This window comes from Hypanus sabinus, unplaced genomic scaffold (genome assembly GCF_030144855.1).
Source record: "Hypanus sabinus isolate sHypSab1 unplaced genomic scaffold, sHypSab1.hap1 scaffold_597, whole genome shotgun sequence".
In the NCBI taxonomy this organism is placed as follows: Eukaryota; Metazoa; Chordata; class Chondrichthyes; order Myliobatiformes; family Dasyatidae; genus Hypanus; species Hypanus sabinus.
In genome coordinates, this window is record NW_026781453.1 from 151,132 (window position 1) to 168,254 (window position 17,123).

At 45.4% G+C, this 17,123-nt stretch overlaps 1 protein-coding gene across 1 annotated transcript in view; it reads left to right on the top strand.

Annotated features, from left to right (window-relative positions):
* Positions 1–1,882: 1,882 nt before the first annotated feature.
* LOC132389546 (NACHT, LRR and PYD domains-containing protein 3-like) overlaps positions 1,883–17,123 on the top strand; it is a 35,263-nt gene continuing 20,022 nt past the window's right edge. The window contains exons 1-3 of the mRNA XM_059962017.1: positions 1,883–1,954; positions 2,061–2,127; positions 9,796–11,533. Coding sequence (XP_059818000.1) covers positions 2,121–2,127; positions 9,796–11,533 — 1,745 coding nt within the window. The 5' untranslated portion in view covers positions 1,883–1,954; positions 2,061–2,120. The remainder of the gene's footprint in view (positions 1,955–2,060; positions 2,128–9,795; positions 11,534–17,123) is intronic.

Consider the following 17,123-nt stretch of genomic DNA (forward strand, 5'->3'; position numbering starts at 1 on the left):
ACAGGTTACAATTAGATTCCCCCTCATCCTCTCACACTCCGGCTATTACCAGTGCATCCAGGATCCATTCCCATCAAAATCTGGTTTAATATCACTGGTTCTGTTCGTTTAGATTCCTCTCTGGATTTTTCACAATGCCATCACATATTTTCTCTGATCAGGGGATCAAAATATGCGAGTGCGGTCTGGCCAGTGCTTGTTCTTATATTCTGATCCTCTCGAAGTGAATGCTAGCATTGTATTTGCCTTTCCTAACACCGACTCAAACTGCACGGAATCATGCACCAGGTCTCCAGAGACTCTTTACAAATCCGATTTCTGAATTTTCTCCCAGATTCAAAAATAGTCTACGTCTTCATTATTTCTGCTAAACTATATGGCCATGTACCTCACTATACTACATTCCAATTGCCACTGATGTGTCCATTTCTTCATAGGTCCATGTCCTCCCGCGAAATCCCTGCTTCCTCAACACTTCCCCTCCCTCCCCATATCTTCGTAATGCCTACAATAACGGCCATAAAGCCTACAAATCATTGACATAACGGAAAAAGAAACTGTCCCAAAACCAACCACTGCAGAACACCACTGGTCACCAACATTCGACCAGAGAAAGCCCTATTTGTTCCCATTCTGTGCTTCCTGGCAGTCAGACAAATCTTGCCCTCACCTTTGCTTTTGTGCTGCTTTGACTACCTCGTCAGCCACGGTTGATCATCCTCCCTTTAGAATAATTCTTCATCTTTGTGATCATTTGTCCTCCGAGAAACTTCAGCCTTTCCTGCTCTGCCATTGTCCCTGTTATTGTCACTTCCGAATTTATTATTGCCCAGCTCCTCTCTCATGCCGAGGTAATTCCTTTATTCTCGTGTCGCACTGATCCCTCTAAATTTACTTTCTCCCTTTCAACCTGCTGGCTGAGTTTTGCTATTTTATGATCACTGCCTCTTAAGGGTTTATTCAGCTGAAGCTTGCTAATCAAATCTGGTTCAATTCACAACACATAATCCAGATCCGCCTTTCCTATATTGGGCTCAATCATAGGCTTCTCTCAAAAGCCATCTCATAGGCATTCTACAAATTCCCTCACTTGGGATTCAGCACCGACCTGATATTCCAAAGCTATCTGCATATTGAAACTCCCCGTGACAATTTTAGCATTGACTTTTTTGAATGACTCTTCTCTCCCCTGTTGTAATTTGTAGCCAACATCCTGGCTACTGTTAACACGCCTGTATATAATTTCCGTCAGGGTCATTTTACCTACGCAGTTCCTTAACATCCACATCGTCTGATCCGACATCACCTCTTTCTCAGGACTTTTCATTTTTTAATGACAGCAGCTTCGACCCAACACTTTCAACTACCTGCGTATCCTTTCGATTCAATATTTATCCTTGGATTTAAGCACCCAACTATAAACTTTTGTCAGCCACAATTCAGTGATGCCCGCCATCCATTTGTTTTTGCTCTCTCTCTCCCCTCTCTCCCGTTCTTGTTGTCACATCTTGTTGATGTAATGCTGCACATTGACAGATCAAGGAAATTAATCACATTGCATCTACTGCAGGGTGCCAGTAAATCCTTATTCTTACACACTATTGATTTAGAATTTCCTTCAGTGACTGTTTCTCTGTTAATGACTGAACCCAGGGAGGATGAGGCAGCAGCCCAGTGACTGCATCTGTTCTGAAGCTACTGGGGCCATGAACAGATACTTTCCTGCACATTCTCCATGTCTGTCTGTCTGCTCCACAATAAGTCCATTGTTTCCTTTTCTAGAAAGTCACTGAGCTGACAGAGAAGGGAAACCGGGCAGAGAGTTCCAGACTCTTCCTCAGTCTGGTGAATGGCAAAGGCTCCCGGGCCCGGAGGGCGATGTGGGAATCCTTTCTGATGTGGAGGACTGAGTTACCGAAGTTGGACAGAATACTGAGGGAAATACAGGAACTCGGTATGTTAAAACCACGCTCTGAACACAAAGGCACATTGAGATAAACATTTTAGTTATTTTAATTATTTTAGCTCTGTTTCCATGTTTTTTTTTCATATTTAAACAGGTCCTGATCCACAGGAATACATGAACATCGGCCAAGGTTTATCGGAATTACCCACTCAGAATGATAGGTGAGTGATGAAATGCACAGTTCAAACCGCATCTCAAGTGTTAGTCTGTGACTTGGCAAAGCCTGGGAATCAGAATTCGCCATTAATCATTCGCAGATCTCTGGATTCAAGTAACAATTCAACGAATCTCTCTTTGCAGCCTGAATATTCTACAATATATTTTTCTATTAATCCAGCTGTTGGTTCTGCTGAAGCCTTCACTCCAGGTCCTAATGCTCTGGGAATCCCAACACACCCTAGGCAGGCTCCTGATACACTGTATGACCCAGTCCAGGTGACTTTTCTATCTTCAGAACTTTCATCTTTCAAGCCCCTTTTCCTTTGTAATAGCACTATACACAATTCTGATCGCTGATGCTCTTTACCTTTTGGAACTCTGCCAGTGCCTTGGACAGAGTTTGTCTGGCATTTCCTTTTCACCCGTTACTGCAACTACAACAGCAGTTTCTAGTTGTCCGATATCGACCCTCTCCCTTTTTTCACTCTTTATATATCCGGGAAAGAAAAAAAATATACTTTGGTATCCTTTCTTTTATTATTCACCATTGGTGCCTGGGGAACAGGCTCCAGCAATCCACCCTATCTCTGCCTCTCATAATTCTTTACACCTCTATCAAGTGCCCTCTCATCCTTCTACGCTCCAAAGAGAAAAGTCCCAGCTCTGCTAACCTTGCTTCACATGACTTGTTCTCCAAACCAGGCAACATCCTGGTAAATCTCCTCTGCACCCTCTCCATAGCTTCCACATCCTTCCTATAATGAGGTGACCGGAATTGAACACAATACTCTAAGTGCGGACTCACCAGAGATTTGTACATTTGCAACTTGGCTTCTCTACTCTTGAACTCAATCCCCCACCCCAATTAATGAAGCCTAACATCCCATAGGAGTTCTTAACTAGCCTTTCAACCCGTGCAGCGACCTTAGGGGATGTATGGATTTGAACCCAAAGGTCCCTCTGTTCATCCACACTCTTAGGTAACCAAAGATTGTAGTCAGCATTCTGGTTTGTACTTCCAAAATGCATCACCTCACACTTATCCGGATTGAACCCCATCTGCCACTTTTCTGCCCAAATCTGCACCTTCGACAAGATGACAAGGTATGTACCATGTCATCCACAAATTCACTCACCCATTCTTCCACCTCTACATCCAGGTCATTTATAAAAATCACAAATAGCAGGGGTCCCAGGACAGGTCACTGCGGTACGCCACTAGTCACCGACCTCCAGGCAGAATACTTTCCTTCCACTACGACTCTCTGCATTCATCCTGTAAGCCAATTATTTATCCAAACAGCCAAGGTTCCACCTGTCCCGTGCCTCATGACTTTCTGGATGAGTCTCTCATGAGGGACTTTGTCAAATGCCTTGCTAAAATCCATGTGGACCACATCTACTACCGTACCTTCATCAATTGCTGTTTGTTACCTCTTCAAAAAACTCAATTAGCCTCGTGAGGCACGACCTTCCCTTCACAAAGCCATGTTGACCCAGACAGTAAATTCCAAGCACCCAGAACTCTGTTAAAAAACTACCCACAATTGCTGTAAATTTACACCATCTCACCTTAACCAAATACCCTCTCGTATTGGACACCAGTCACATGTAAAAAATAACAAACAAAATACAGGCTGTCGACACAAACTCTTATCTCTCAAACTTGTACACCTCAGTCAGATTTCTAATCTAACTCCAGAATAAACAAATCAAGTTTATCAAACTTCTACTTGTAGCACATGCCACCGAACCCAGGCAACACCCTGAAGAACCTGTTCTGCACCCTCTCCAATCCTTCCAAGAGCTGGACAATCAGAAGTGAACACAATACTCCAGCTGCTCCCTAAAACATAAGACCTAGTAGCAGAATTAAGCCATTCGGCTCAGTGAATTTGCTCTTCAATTCCTCTCTACCCCATTATCCCAGTAAACGTTGACGCTCTTCCTAATCAGGAACATATCGACCTGCATTTTAAATATATCCAATGAAGTGTCTTCCTCAGCCGTCTATGACAATAATTTCACAGATTCGCCACCCGCCAGCCAAGACATTTCTCCCAGTTTGTGTCCCCGGCAGCCAGGACAATTCCCCACAGTTCTCAAGCATGTTAATATTCTGTATGAGCCTCTCATGTGGGACTTTGTCAAACACTCTACCAATATACAAGTAGACAATATCCATGTGTAACTGCATCCATCACCTTTGTCACCTCCTGGAGGAGCTCAATCAAGCTGGCAAGACACAAACCCGAACCAAAGCCTTGCTGCTGAACCCCAAACCACCTCATACATCCTCTCTGTCACAGTCCTATGGGGGAGAACATATAAAAGACTGAAGGTATGTACCACCAGCCTCAACGACAGCTTTATTCTGCATTTATAAGACTACTAAATGGTCACCTACTATGTTATTATTGGCTCTTAATAATAATAAGACAATTTTATATATAAAATTATAGCATCGTACATCTCGTAACTAATAACAACTCAGATAACAACTTAGATAACCACAATATACTCACAGAAGAGCAGACAGAATACCGGTCCGGTTTGAACAACAGATAATAGATCATGTAATTCTATTTCAAACCCTGTGGAAAGCAGAAAACTTTCAGTGTTATATTGCCAATCAAGAAAAAAACACATCTGTTTCTGTTCCTTGTGTGTTTAAGAGAAGTTCCAAATATATATAAAATTCATACAATACTCGTGAAATTTTTACAACTGATGAAGCATTCGCGTAAAATAATCGTCCTAGTAACAACCACAGTGGAACAACGACCACTATCAAAATAAATGGAGGGATTTTCCAGAACGACTCACTAAGCCCACTGTGGTTTTGTCTAACTTCAAGCCCACTCATAATTTACTGAAACAGATAAAAATCAGGTATCTAATCAGAAGAAAATACGAATTATACCTTGACACAGCTATACATTGATGATTTGAAATTATTTGCTCTTGCATCAATAAAGCTGAAACAAACAATTCAAATAATGGAACTAATTTCCAAATATATAAGCATGACCTTTAGACTAGGAAAGTACAGAACATGATTAAACATAAAGAAAGGTGCAATAGAGCCGGTAGAATATCAAACAGAGCATCGGGATGCAATGCAACAGAATATGAAACGGATATTTAGGATATCAATAAGCAAAGAAAATAGATCATCGTGTGATAAAGGAAAACCTTCCAACAAAATTTACTTCAAGGCTGAAGAAAATCTGCATTTACTGCTGGGCTGAACAAACTTTGAATTTACATCAAGGATCAAGAAAATCTGCCAAACAGAGCTGAACAATAAAAATATAACGAAGGTAGTAAACACTCACTGTGCCCATATTGATGTATACTTTTGGTAAAATATGTTGCTCTGAAACAGATCTGGAAAATAGGCAAAAAAGTAATAACTTAAATAGCAATTTCTGGAAAACACCATGTGCACTGGAGCGCACTCAGATTGATATGAACGAGGACAGTATGAGGATGATGAATATCAGATCTAAAAAAATGTGACAACAGCCAGATAAAAATTTTCAGGATCAGGGTTAATATCATGGACACATGTAGTGAAAATTGTTTTTCTGCACCAGCAGCACGATTACAGTAAAGTGTGTGCAGTGAGTCTGTATTTATGTATACAATTGTGGAAACAGAATTGTATCAGCGTGAACTAATCAGTCTGATGGTCTGGTGGAAGAAGCTGTCACGGAGCCTGTTGGTCCTCGTTTTAACGCTATGGTACCATTTCCCAGATGGTAGCGGCTGGAACAGTTTGTGGTTGGTGAGACTTGGGTCCAGAATGATCCTTAGCATTTAGAGGCCCATCCCAAACATCCAACCATCTCAACCACCTGTTTTTCTGTTTTCCTGTTTTTCTTTTTTTTTGATCAGACCAGAGAATATGCCAGGCAGGATGTTGGAATTCTCCTCTTGCAGGATGTGGAAAGTCAGGGAGACCTCCGGTGTCCCTGACAACGATACCTGCAAGAAGTGCATCCAGCTGCAGCTCCTAACAGACCGCGTTAGGGAACTGGAGCAGGAGCTGGATGTCCTCCGGATCATTCGGGAGACTGAGCAGATTATAGATAGTAGCTTCCAGGAGGTAGTTACACCTAAGAAACAGGGCACAGTTAATTGGGTTACCGTCAGGCGAGTGAAAGGGAAAGGGCAGTTAATGCAGGGTTCTTATGTGGCCATTCCCCTCCAAAATAGGTATACCAATTTGGATACTGTTGGGGGGCGGCGGGGGGAGGATGGCTTACCTGGGACAAGCTGCGGCAGCCAGATCTCTGGCACTGAGTCTGGTTCTGCAGTGCAGAACGGAGGGAGGAGGAAGAGGAGAGCGGTAGTGATAGGGGACTCCAGAGTCAGGGGTACAGACAGGAGATACTGTGGTTGTGACAGAGACTCCCGGATGGTTTGTTGCCTCCCGGCTGCCATGGTCCGGGATGTCCCTGATCGCCTGCACACCATTCTGAGGTGGGAGGGTGATCAGCCAGATGTCGTGGTACACATCGGTACCAACGACATAGGTAGAAAGAGTCAGGATGTCCTGAAGAGTGAGGACAGAGAGCTTGGTAGGAAGTTGAAAAACAGGAGATAGAGGGTAGTAATCTCCGGATTGCTGCCTGTGCCACGTGCCAGTGAGGGTAAGAGTGCGATGCTCTGGCAGACGAACACGTGGCTGAGAAACTGGTGTAGGGGGCAGGGTTTCAGATTTCTAGATCATCGGGACCTCTTCAGGGGCAGGGGGGACCTGTACAAGAGTGACGGGTTACACCTGAACTACAAGGGCGCCAATATACTTGCAGGGAAGTTTGCTAGTTTTATTGGGGAGGGTTTAAACTAGATGGGAATCAGAGTGCCAGAGTAGATAGTGGAACGGGGGTAAAAATAAATGTTGTTGTTAGTTCATGCAAAGTCACAAATAGCAAGGTTGTGTGTGGTGGTAATAATCCTCTGACGTGTGTCTATTTCAATGCGAGGATTATTGTGGGAAAGGCAGACGAGCTGAGGGCCTGGATTGACACATGGAATTATGACATCATAGCCATTACTGAAACTTGGCTACAGGAGGGGCAGGACTGGCAGCTCAGTGTTCCAGGGTTCTGATGTTTCAGACATGATAGAGACAGAGGGATGAAGGGTGGGTGGTGGCTTTGATAGGGAAAATATCACAGCAGTGCTTCGGCAGGACAGATTAGATGGATTGTCTACTGAGGCCATATGGGTGGAGCTGAGAAACAGGAAGGTCTGATAACATTAATAGGGTTGTATTATGGACCACCCAATAGTCAGCGAGAATTGGAGGAGCAAATCTGCAAAGAGATAACAGAGAACTGCAGGAGAAAGAAATTTGTGATTGTAGAGGATTTTAATTTTCAACACATTGATTGGGACACCCATACTGTTAAACGTCTTGATGGGTTAGAGTTTGTAAAATGTGTTCAGGAAAGTTTACTGAATAAATATATAGATGTACCAACTAGGGAGGATGCAATATTAGATCTCCTATTAGGAAATAAGTTAGGGCAGATGACGGAAGTGTGTGCAGGGGAACAGTTTCGTTCCAGTGATCATAACGTCATTAGTTTCAACTTGATCATGGATAAAGATAGATCTGGTCCTCAGGTTGACGTTCTAAACCTGAAAAGGGTACAACCTCATTGCACCGATGTGATGTAATGATCTATTTGGATCGCATGCAGAAAAGTTTTCCATTTTAAAGTGGTGCATGTCACAATAATAAACCAATTTACCGATTCGTTGTCAATAATACATCGCCCCTCGGTTGCTTAAGATTGTTATAACCGGGGGGGGGGGGAGGGGGGGTGACAGTGTGGATGAGCTGCCACGACCTATTAAATGCTCCCAGTGGCGAGTAGCCTCTGTCCAGCTCTTGGCCTTCACGTGCGGTTTAGCCACTAATCCCGGTGGAAGCGTTTCTTCTGACAGCAGAAGGGGCAGAAGTGAGTTATTGGTGCCTTACAACCAGTCACTTTGGGCAGATGGGGCTTGTCGGCTGTGATTGGCAGCTCACCCAGGAACAAGAAAAATCTGATCTCAAAACTCCACTGCTTTGCAACTGTACCCCTCATGGGGAAGAGTTTGGGAGTAAACCCAGTGGGAAAAGCCTCGAGCTGGAGTCCCTGAGTCAGTGTTAAATGGTGTTCAACGCAGACTAGCATCTCCTGCGACACCTCTGGTGCCAAGCTGTGTCAGTCTATGCCGATCCTTTGTGTACATCAGATGCATGGAGAGAGGGAGCTTGCTACATCGGCAGAAGCTTCCTCTCCATATCGGAGTGTCCCGGCTTGCAGGGGCAGGACATCCATGGTCGACTCTGACAGACAGAGGCCTCCTAAGACAGCGCCCCACACCGCCACAGCAAGACTGATGAGTAGCAGTTGCCAAGACTTCACCACCCTTTCCCACAGACACGACGTACATCACTGAGACAGACCCTTGTGGCTTCTTCCATTAACAGAGATTCCATCTTTCCACCAATCCTCCATCACTGCGATTGAAAACTACCCATTTTCATTCCTGTCATTCCGATGGGTTATCGATCCACAACTTCACTGTGATTCTCCCCCAGACGCTGTCCGACTTGAGTACTTCCCGCGTATTCTGCTCCTGTTTTGATGCAAGAGCAGTGGACACCTGTGACCCCCAGTGTGCAGCCTTGCACAGTGTCCTGCTCTCCATAGTTCCACACCAGATCAACATTAACATCGTCTGTTAATGAGTCAAACAATGCTTTAAATATAGTGAAATGTTGTTGTAACGGGAGGTGCAGTCAGGAATGCAATAGGATATTCAAGATTCTAAAAATTTATTGTCGTTCCAACCGTCCATCAGCTCTGAAGGACAGAATGAGACAGCGGTTCCCAGGAGCAGTGCAATCATAACATAACAAACGCAACACTAAATAATAAACACAACAATAAATAATAAAACACAACAGCCACATGTCGCTTTAAATCAAGTTATAAGTGTCCGATGCAAGTTAAAAGTGTCCAAAGCAGAGTCAGATAGAGCAGCTATTTAGCAGTCTGACTGCCTGTGGGAGGAAGCTGTTTAGTAGCCTTGTGGTTTTAGTTTTGATGCTCCTGTAACGTTTACCTGATGGCAGAAGAACAAACAGTTCATGGAGAGGGTGTGAGGGGTTTCTAATTATGTACCGTGTCTAATGGAGGCATCGACGTTGAAAGAGGTCTTGGAAGAAGGTAGGGATACCCCAATAACCTTCTCTGCTCCCCTAACCACCCCCTGTAAGGCTTTTTTGTCGGCAGCATTGCAGCTGGAGTACCAGGTTGTGATGCAAAAGGTCAGCACACTCTCAACCACGCCTCTGTAGAACATAGTTAAGATGTTAGTGGGGAGTGATGCTTGTTTAAGCATCCACAGAAAGTGCAATCAGGGGAATGTTCACCTTCACAAATAACTAGAACCAGAACATGAGGATTGGACAATTTCAGGGACATCCATTGCTGTCAATTCCGTGTCTGCGAACAGAATTTTACTTTCTGTTCTAATATCCATGGAAGCATTGAATTTATTCATGTAATCTCAAACACTGAATGCTGAAATACCATTATAAAGTTCTTTGTCAGATAAGCCATTTAACGTTTTGAATATGTTCTCTGTTCCCATGGAAGATGTCCAACAGAAACACAAGGAGACTCTGCGGACACGAACTGAAACACTGAGAGTGAACACGATCCTGATGACGGAGAAGGTGAAGGTTTTCCAGCTGGCTGATCGATACGCTGAGCTCACGGTCATTTCTACTGTTCGAGATCGGACACTGGTGGAACATGAGCTGCTGGCAAGAGGCAGAGACCATGAGCATTATAGAGAGAAACAACTCCGCAGTCAGCTGGAAAAAATCCGTACTGATCAGTTATTCCAGAGCAGCTTTTCCCGGAGTAAATCCAAATCTGGGAGTTCAGCAGCAGTGGCCGGAGTCCCGGGGATCGGGAAAACAACGATGGTACAAAAGATTGTTTATGACTGGGCCATGGGGAAAATATACCAACAGTTCCAGTTTGTCTTCAGTTTCAAATTCCGAGATTTAAACAGTATTGACAGTCGAATAAACCTGAAGGAACTGATTGTGGATCAGTATTCTTACTTTGGGAATTTCTTGAGAGAGGTGTGGAAGAATCCAGAAGGATTACTGTTTATATTCGATGGTTTGGATGAATTCAAACACAAAATCGATTTTGCGGACAGTCGGAGAGATACAGAACCAAAGCACCAGTGCCCAGATCCCGAGTGGAGGTGTGAAGTGTCTGACATTGTGTACAGTTTAATCCAGGGCAAGCTGCTCCCAGGGTGTTCAGTGCTGGTGACCACCCGCCCCACTGCGTTACATTTATTGGAAAAGGCGGATATCAGTGTCCGGGCTGAAATCCTGGGATTTGTTGATGAGGAACGGAAGGAATATTTCATCAGACATTTTGAACATCAGACGGTGGCGGAAGCTGTTTTCAATTATGTGAAGGAGAACGAGATCCTGTACACCATGACCTACAACCCCTCCTACTGCTGGATCCTCGCTCTGACACTGCGCCCCTTCTTCACACAAAGAGTCAGGGACCCACAGCGAGTTCCCAAGACCATCACCCAACAGTACTCCTACTATATTTACAACATCCTGAAAAACCACGGCCGTGAGATTGAGAGACCCCGTGATGTGTTACTCAGGGTTGGTCAAATGGCCTTCAGAGGAGTGTCCGAGAAGAAGATTGTGTTTACAGATGGAGATTTGATCAAGTACAATCTTCAGCCTTCCCAGTTCCTGTCCGGGTTCCTGATGGAGCTTTTGGAGAGAGAGGATTCTGCCCAAAGCGTGGTGTACACATTCCCACACCTCACCATCCAAGAGTTTGTAGCTGCAGTCGCACAATTCCTGAATCCACATCCCGGGGATATCCTGAAATTCCTCACTGAAACCCACAACATGACAGATGGGCGATTTGAGGTATTTCTCCGTTTTGTTGCTGGTCTTTCCTCCCCAATGACAGCTCGGGGCCTGGTGGAGTTTCTGGGTCCATTTCCTCATGAAACAACCTGCCGGGTGATTGACTGGGTGAAGGAGGAGGTTAAACGTCAGATTGGAAACACAGGGAGTGAAGCTGGTAAAAGGAGCCTCCTGAACACATTGCACTACCTGTTTGAGTCTCAGAATCGTGGACTGGCTCAGGAAACACTGGGATCTGTGGAAACACTTTCATTCCGTGGAATGACACTGACCCCGATTGACTGCGCGGTCCTGTCTCATGTCATCGGACTCTGTGATACAATAAAACACCTCGACCTGGGGAACTGCCACATTCAGTGTGAGGGAATCCAGCGGCTGGGACCCGGGCTGCACAAGTGTCAGGAGTTGAGGTAACTTGATTTATCTCTCACTCGGAACTGTGAAACTGTTCTATTGTGTCATTTCAATGTAAAGAGATTTGGGTTAAACTGTGTTAAATCAGATTGTGAAGAATTGTGACAAATGCCCAGGGGATCGGTCAGCAATTCCCCAAGGACAGGAGGGTTCTGTGGTTCCTTGTGAAGGGATGTTGGAGACTTCATCAGATCAGTGAACAACGACCATTGGTTTAATGGTAGTAAATCACAGGAATGGCCGTGTTTCCTGCTGCCTGTGACACGTCCGTTGACAATGTTCCTTCTCACTGTTACTGACACCCAGACCGACACTGACTGCAGCAGATGGGTCAAAGATTCACACCCCCTTCCCGGTGAGGGACAAAAGGCCGTCTGCAGACTGTCCCAGTGAGAAGGAAAGAAATACCATTGTCAGATTGCCCTCCCCTGCCCTTTCCTGTTTGTGACTTTGCTCACTACCAGATACACAGAGAGCGAGGCCGCATCTCCTCTGGGTCTCTGTTCAGACCCAACACACGCGTACAAAAATTCCCCTTCCTCCTTTCGGATCTCTCTTTCAATCCCCCTTCCTCCTGTGGGATATCTCTGCCTCATCCCCCTTCCTCCTCTCAGATCTCTTTTCCCCATCCCCCATCCTCCTATGGGTTCTCTCTTCCCCATCCCCCTTCCACCTCTAGGTTCTCTCTTCCCCATCCCCTTCCCTCCAGTGGTATCCCTTCCCATTCACATTTCATCCTGTGGGATCTATCTTCCACATCCCCCTTCCTCCTGTCAGATCTCTCTTCCCCATCCCCCTTCCTCCTGAAGGTTCTCTCTTCCCCATTCCCTTCCCTCCAGTGGTATCCCTTCCCATTCCGCTTTCCTCCTGTGGGATCTATCTTCCCCATCCCCTTAACTCCTGTCGGATCTCTCTGCCCCATCCCCCTTCCTCCTGTGGGATCTCACTTCCACATCCGCCTTCCGCTTGTGGGATCTCACTTCTCCATCCCCCTTCCGCCTGTGGGACCTCTCTCCCCCATCCCCCTTCCTCCTGTGGGATCTCTCTGCCCCATCCCCCTTCCTCCTGTGGGATCTCTCTCCCCCATCCCCCTTCCTCCTGTGGGATCTCTCTTCCCATCCCCCTTCTTCCTGTGGCAACTGACCTCCCCATATTCCTTCATAGAATCGTAAAATCATAGAACACTACAGCATAGAAAACAAGCCATTCGGCCCTTCTGCTCTGTGCCAAAACTTTATTCCGCTAGTCCCATTGACCTGCACCCAGTCCATCGCCCTCCAGACCTCTCCCATCCGTGCATCTATCAGATTTATTCTGTGTCCGCATTTTCCACATCAGATGGCAGCTCGTTCCGCATTCTCCCAACTCTCTGAGTGAGGACGTTCCCCCTAAACCTTTCCCCTTTCACCCTGAAGCAAAGTCCTTTTGTAAGTTATCTCTCCTAATCTGTGTGGAAAGAGCCCATTCGCATCTACCCTGTCTATTCCCCTCGTAATTGTGTAAACTTCTATCAAATCTCCCCTCATTCTTCTGCGCTCCGAATAAAGTCTTAACCTGTTCAATCCTTCCTTGTAACTCAACTCCTGAAGAGCCGGCAACATCCTCGCAGATCTTTTCTGCACACTTTCAGTCTTACCGATATCGGTCCTATAGTTCAGTGACCAGAATTGCACACAATACTCCAAATTTGGCTTCACCAATGTCTTGTACAACCTCACCATAACTTTCCAACTCCTATACTCAACTTTGATTTATGAATGCCCGGATGCCAAAAGCATTCTTTACAACCCTGTCTCCCAGTGATGCCACTTTCAGGGAATTATGTATCTGAACTCCCAGATCCCTTTCTTCCTGCGCATTCCTCAGTGCCCTACCCTTTACTGTCTATGTCCTACCTTCAGTTGTCCTTACAAAATGGAACACCTCACACTTGTCTGCATTCATTTCCATCTGCCATTTTCCGGCCTATGTTGCCAGTTGGTGCAGATCCCTCTGCAAGCTTTGAAAGCCTTCCTCGCTGTCCGCAACCCCTCCAATCTTAGTGTCATCAGCAAACTGGCTGATCCAATTTATCACACTATTATCTAGATCATTGATATAGACAACAAACAACAATGGTCCCAGCACAGATCCCTGAGACACACCACTAGTCACAGGCCTCCAGTCTCAGAAGCAATGATCCACGACCACTCTCTGTCTTCTCACACACAGCCAATTTGGAATCCAATCTACAACCTTTCCATGGATACCTACTGTCTGAACCTTCTGAACTAACCTCCCATGTGGGATCTTGTCAAAAGCCTTACTAAAGTTCATGTAGACAACATCCACAGCCATTCCTTCATGTGCATTCTTGGTAACCTCCTCGAAAAACTCTACAGGATTCATTAAACACGATCTGCCATGAACAAAGCCATGCTGACTATCCTTAATCAGCCCTTGCTTATCCAACTCCTTGTAAATCCGATCTCTCAGAACACCTTCCAATAATTTACCTAACACCGATGTTAGGCTCACTGGCCTGTAATTACCTGGTGCACTTTTGGAGACTTTTTCAAACAACGGAACAACATGAGCTACCCTCCAATCCTCCGGCACCGCTCTTGTGGCGAAGGACATTTTAATTATTTCTGCCACGACCCCTGCAATTTCTACACTAGTCTGTCTCAAGGTCCGAGAAAATATCATGTCAGGCCTGGGGGATTTATTTACCTTTATTTGCTGTAAGGCAGTAAGCACCTCCTCCTCTTTAATCTCTATATGTTCCATAAAGCATAGAATAGTACAGCACATTACAGGCCCTTCGGCCCACAATGTTGTGCCGACCCTCAAAACCTGCCTGCCATATAACCCCCCTCCTTAAATTCCTCCGTATGCCTGTCTAGTTGTCTCTTAATCTTCACTAGTGTATCTGCCTCCACCACTGACTCAGGCAGTGCATTCCACTCACCAACCACTCTCTGAGTGAAAAACCTTTCTCTAATATCCTCTTTGAACTTCCCTCCCCTTACCCATGTCCTCTTGTACTGAGCAGTGGTGCCCTGGAGAAGAAGCGCTGGCTGTCCACTCTGTCTATTCCTCTTAATATCTTGCACACCTCAATCATGTCTCCTCTCATCCTCCTTCTCTACAAAGAGTAAACCCTGGCTCCCTTAATCTCTGATCATAATCCATACTCTCTAAACCAGGCAGCATCCTGATAAATGTCCTCAGTACCCTTTGCAATGCTTCCACATCCTTCCTATAGCGAGGTGACCAGAACTGGACACAGTACTCCAAGTGTGGCCTAACTAGAGTTTTATAGAGCTGCATCATTACACCGCATCTCTAAAACTCTATCCCTTGACTTATGAAAGCTAACACCCCATAAACTTTTTTAACTACCCGATCTACCTGTGAGGCAACTTTCAGGGATCTGTGGACATGTATCCCCTGATCTCTCTGCTCCTCCACACTACCAACTATCCTGCCATTTACTTTGTACTTTGCCTTGGAGTTTGTCCTTCGAAAGTGTACCACCTCACACTTCTCTGGGTTGAACTCCATCTGCCACTTCTCAGCCCACTTCTGCATCCTATCAATGTCTCTCTGCAATCTTCGACAATCGTCTACACTGTCTACAACACCACCAACCTTTGTGTTGTCTGCAAACTTGCCAACCCACCCTTCTACCCCCACATCCATGTCGTTAATAAAAATCACAAAAAGAAGAGGTCCCAGAACAGATCCTTGCGGGACTCCACTAGCCACAACCCTCCAATCTGATTGTTCTACCTCCACCATGACCATCTGCCTTCTGCAGGCAAGCCAATTCTGAATCAACCTGGCCAAACTTCCTTGGATCCAATGCCTTCTGACTTTCTGAATAAGCCTACTGTGTGGAACCTTGTCAAATGCTTACTAAAATCCTTATAGATCACATCCACTGCACTACCCTCATCTATAAGCCTGGTCACCTCCTCAAAAAACTCTATCAGGCTTGTTAGGCACGATCTGCCCTTCACAAAGCCATGCTGACTGTCCCCGATCAGACCATGATTCTCTGAATGCCCATAGATCCTATCTCTAAGAATCCTTTTCAACAGCTTTCCCACCACAGATGTAAGGCTCACTGATCTATAATTACCTGGACTATCCATACTACCTTTTTTGAACAAGGGGACAGCATTCGCCTCCCTCCAATTCTCCCGTACCATACCCCTGGACAACGAGAACATAAAGATCCTAGCCAGAGGTTCAGCAATCTCTTCCCTTGCCTCGTGGAGCAGCCTGGGGAATATTCCGGCAGGCCCCGGGGACTTATCCGTCCTAATGTATTTTAACAACTCCAACACCTCCTCTCCTTTAATATCAACATGCTCCAGAACATCAACCTCACTCATATTGTCCTCACCGTCATCAAGTTCCCTTTCATTGGTGAATACCAAAGCGAAGTATTCATTGAGAACCTCGCTCACTTCCACAGCCTCCAGGCACATCTTCCCACTTTTATCTCTAATCGGTCCTACCATCATTCCTGTCATCCTATTGTTCCTCACATAATTGAAGAATGCCTCGGGGTTTTCCTTTACCCTACTCGCCAAGGCCTTCTCATGCCCCCTTCTTGCTCTTATCAGCCCCTTCTTAAACTCCTTTCTTGCTACCCTATATTCCTCAATAGACCCAACTGATCCTTGCTTCCTAAACCTCGTGTACGCTGCCTTCTTCCACCTGACTAGATTTTCCACTTCACTTGTAACCCATGGTTTCTTCACCGTACCATTCGTTATCTTCCTCAGCTGGACAAATTAATCCCTAACATCCTGCAAGAGATCCTTAAACATCGACCACATGTTCATAGTACATTTCCCTGCAAAACCATCATCCCAATTCACACCCGCAAGTTCTAGTCTTATAGCCTCATAATTTGCCCTTCCCCAATTAAAAATTGTCCTGTCCTCTCTGATTCTATCCTTTTTCATGATAATGCTAAAGGCCAGGGAGCGGTGGTCACTGTCCCCCAGATGCTCACCCACTGACAGATCTCTGACCTGACCCGGTTCGTTACCTAATACTAGATCTGGTATGGCATTACCCCTCGTCGGCTTGTGAACATACTGAGACAGGAATCCATCTAGGACACACTTAACAAACTCTGCCCCATCTAAACCCTTGGAACTAAACAACTGCCAATCAATATTAGGGAAGTTAAAGTCACCCATGATAACAACCCTGTTATTTTTGCACCTTTCCAAAATCTGCCTCCCAATCTGCTCCTCGGTATCTCTACTGCAACCTGGGGGCCTGTAGAATACCCCGGTAGAGTAACTGCTTGCTTCCTGTACCTGACTTCCACCCATACTGAATCAAAAGAGGATCCTGCTATATTACCCACCCTTTCTGTAGCTGCAATACAATTCCCCCCTCTCTATCCCTTTGAAAGCACTGAAATCCAGGAATATTGAGAATCCATTCCTGTCCTGGTGCCAGCCAAGTCTCCGTAATGGCCACTACATCATAATTCCATATAAGTATCCAAGCTCTCAGTTCATCACTTTTGTTCCTGATTCTTCTTGCATTGAAGTACACGCACTTTAGCCCTTCAAC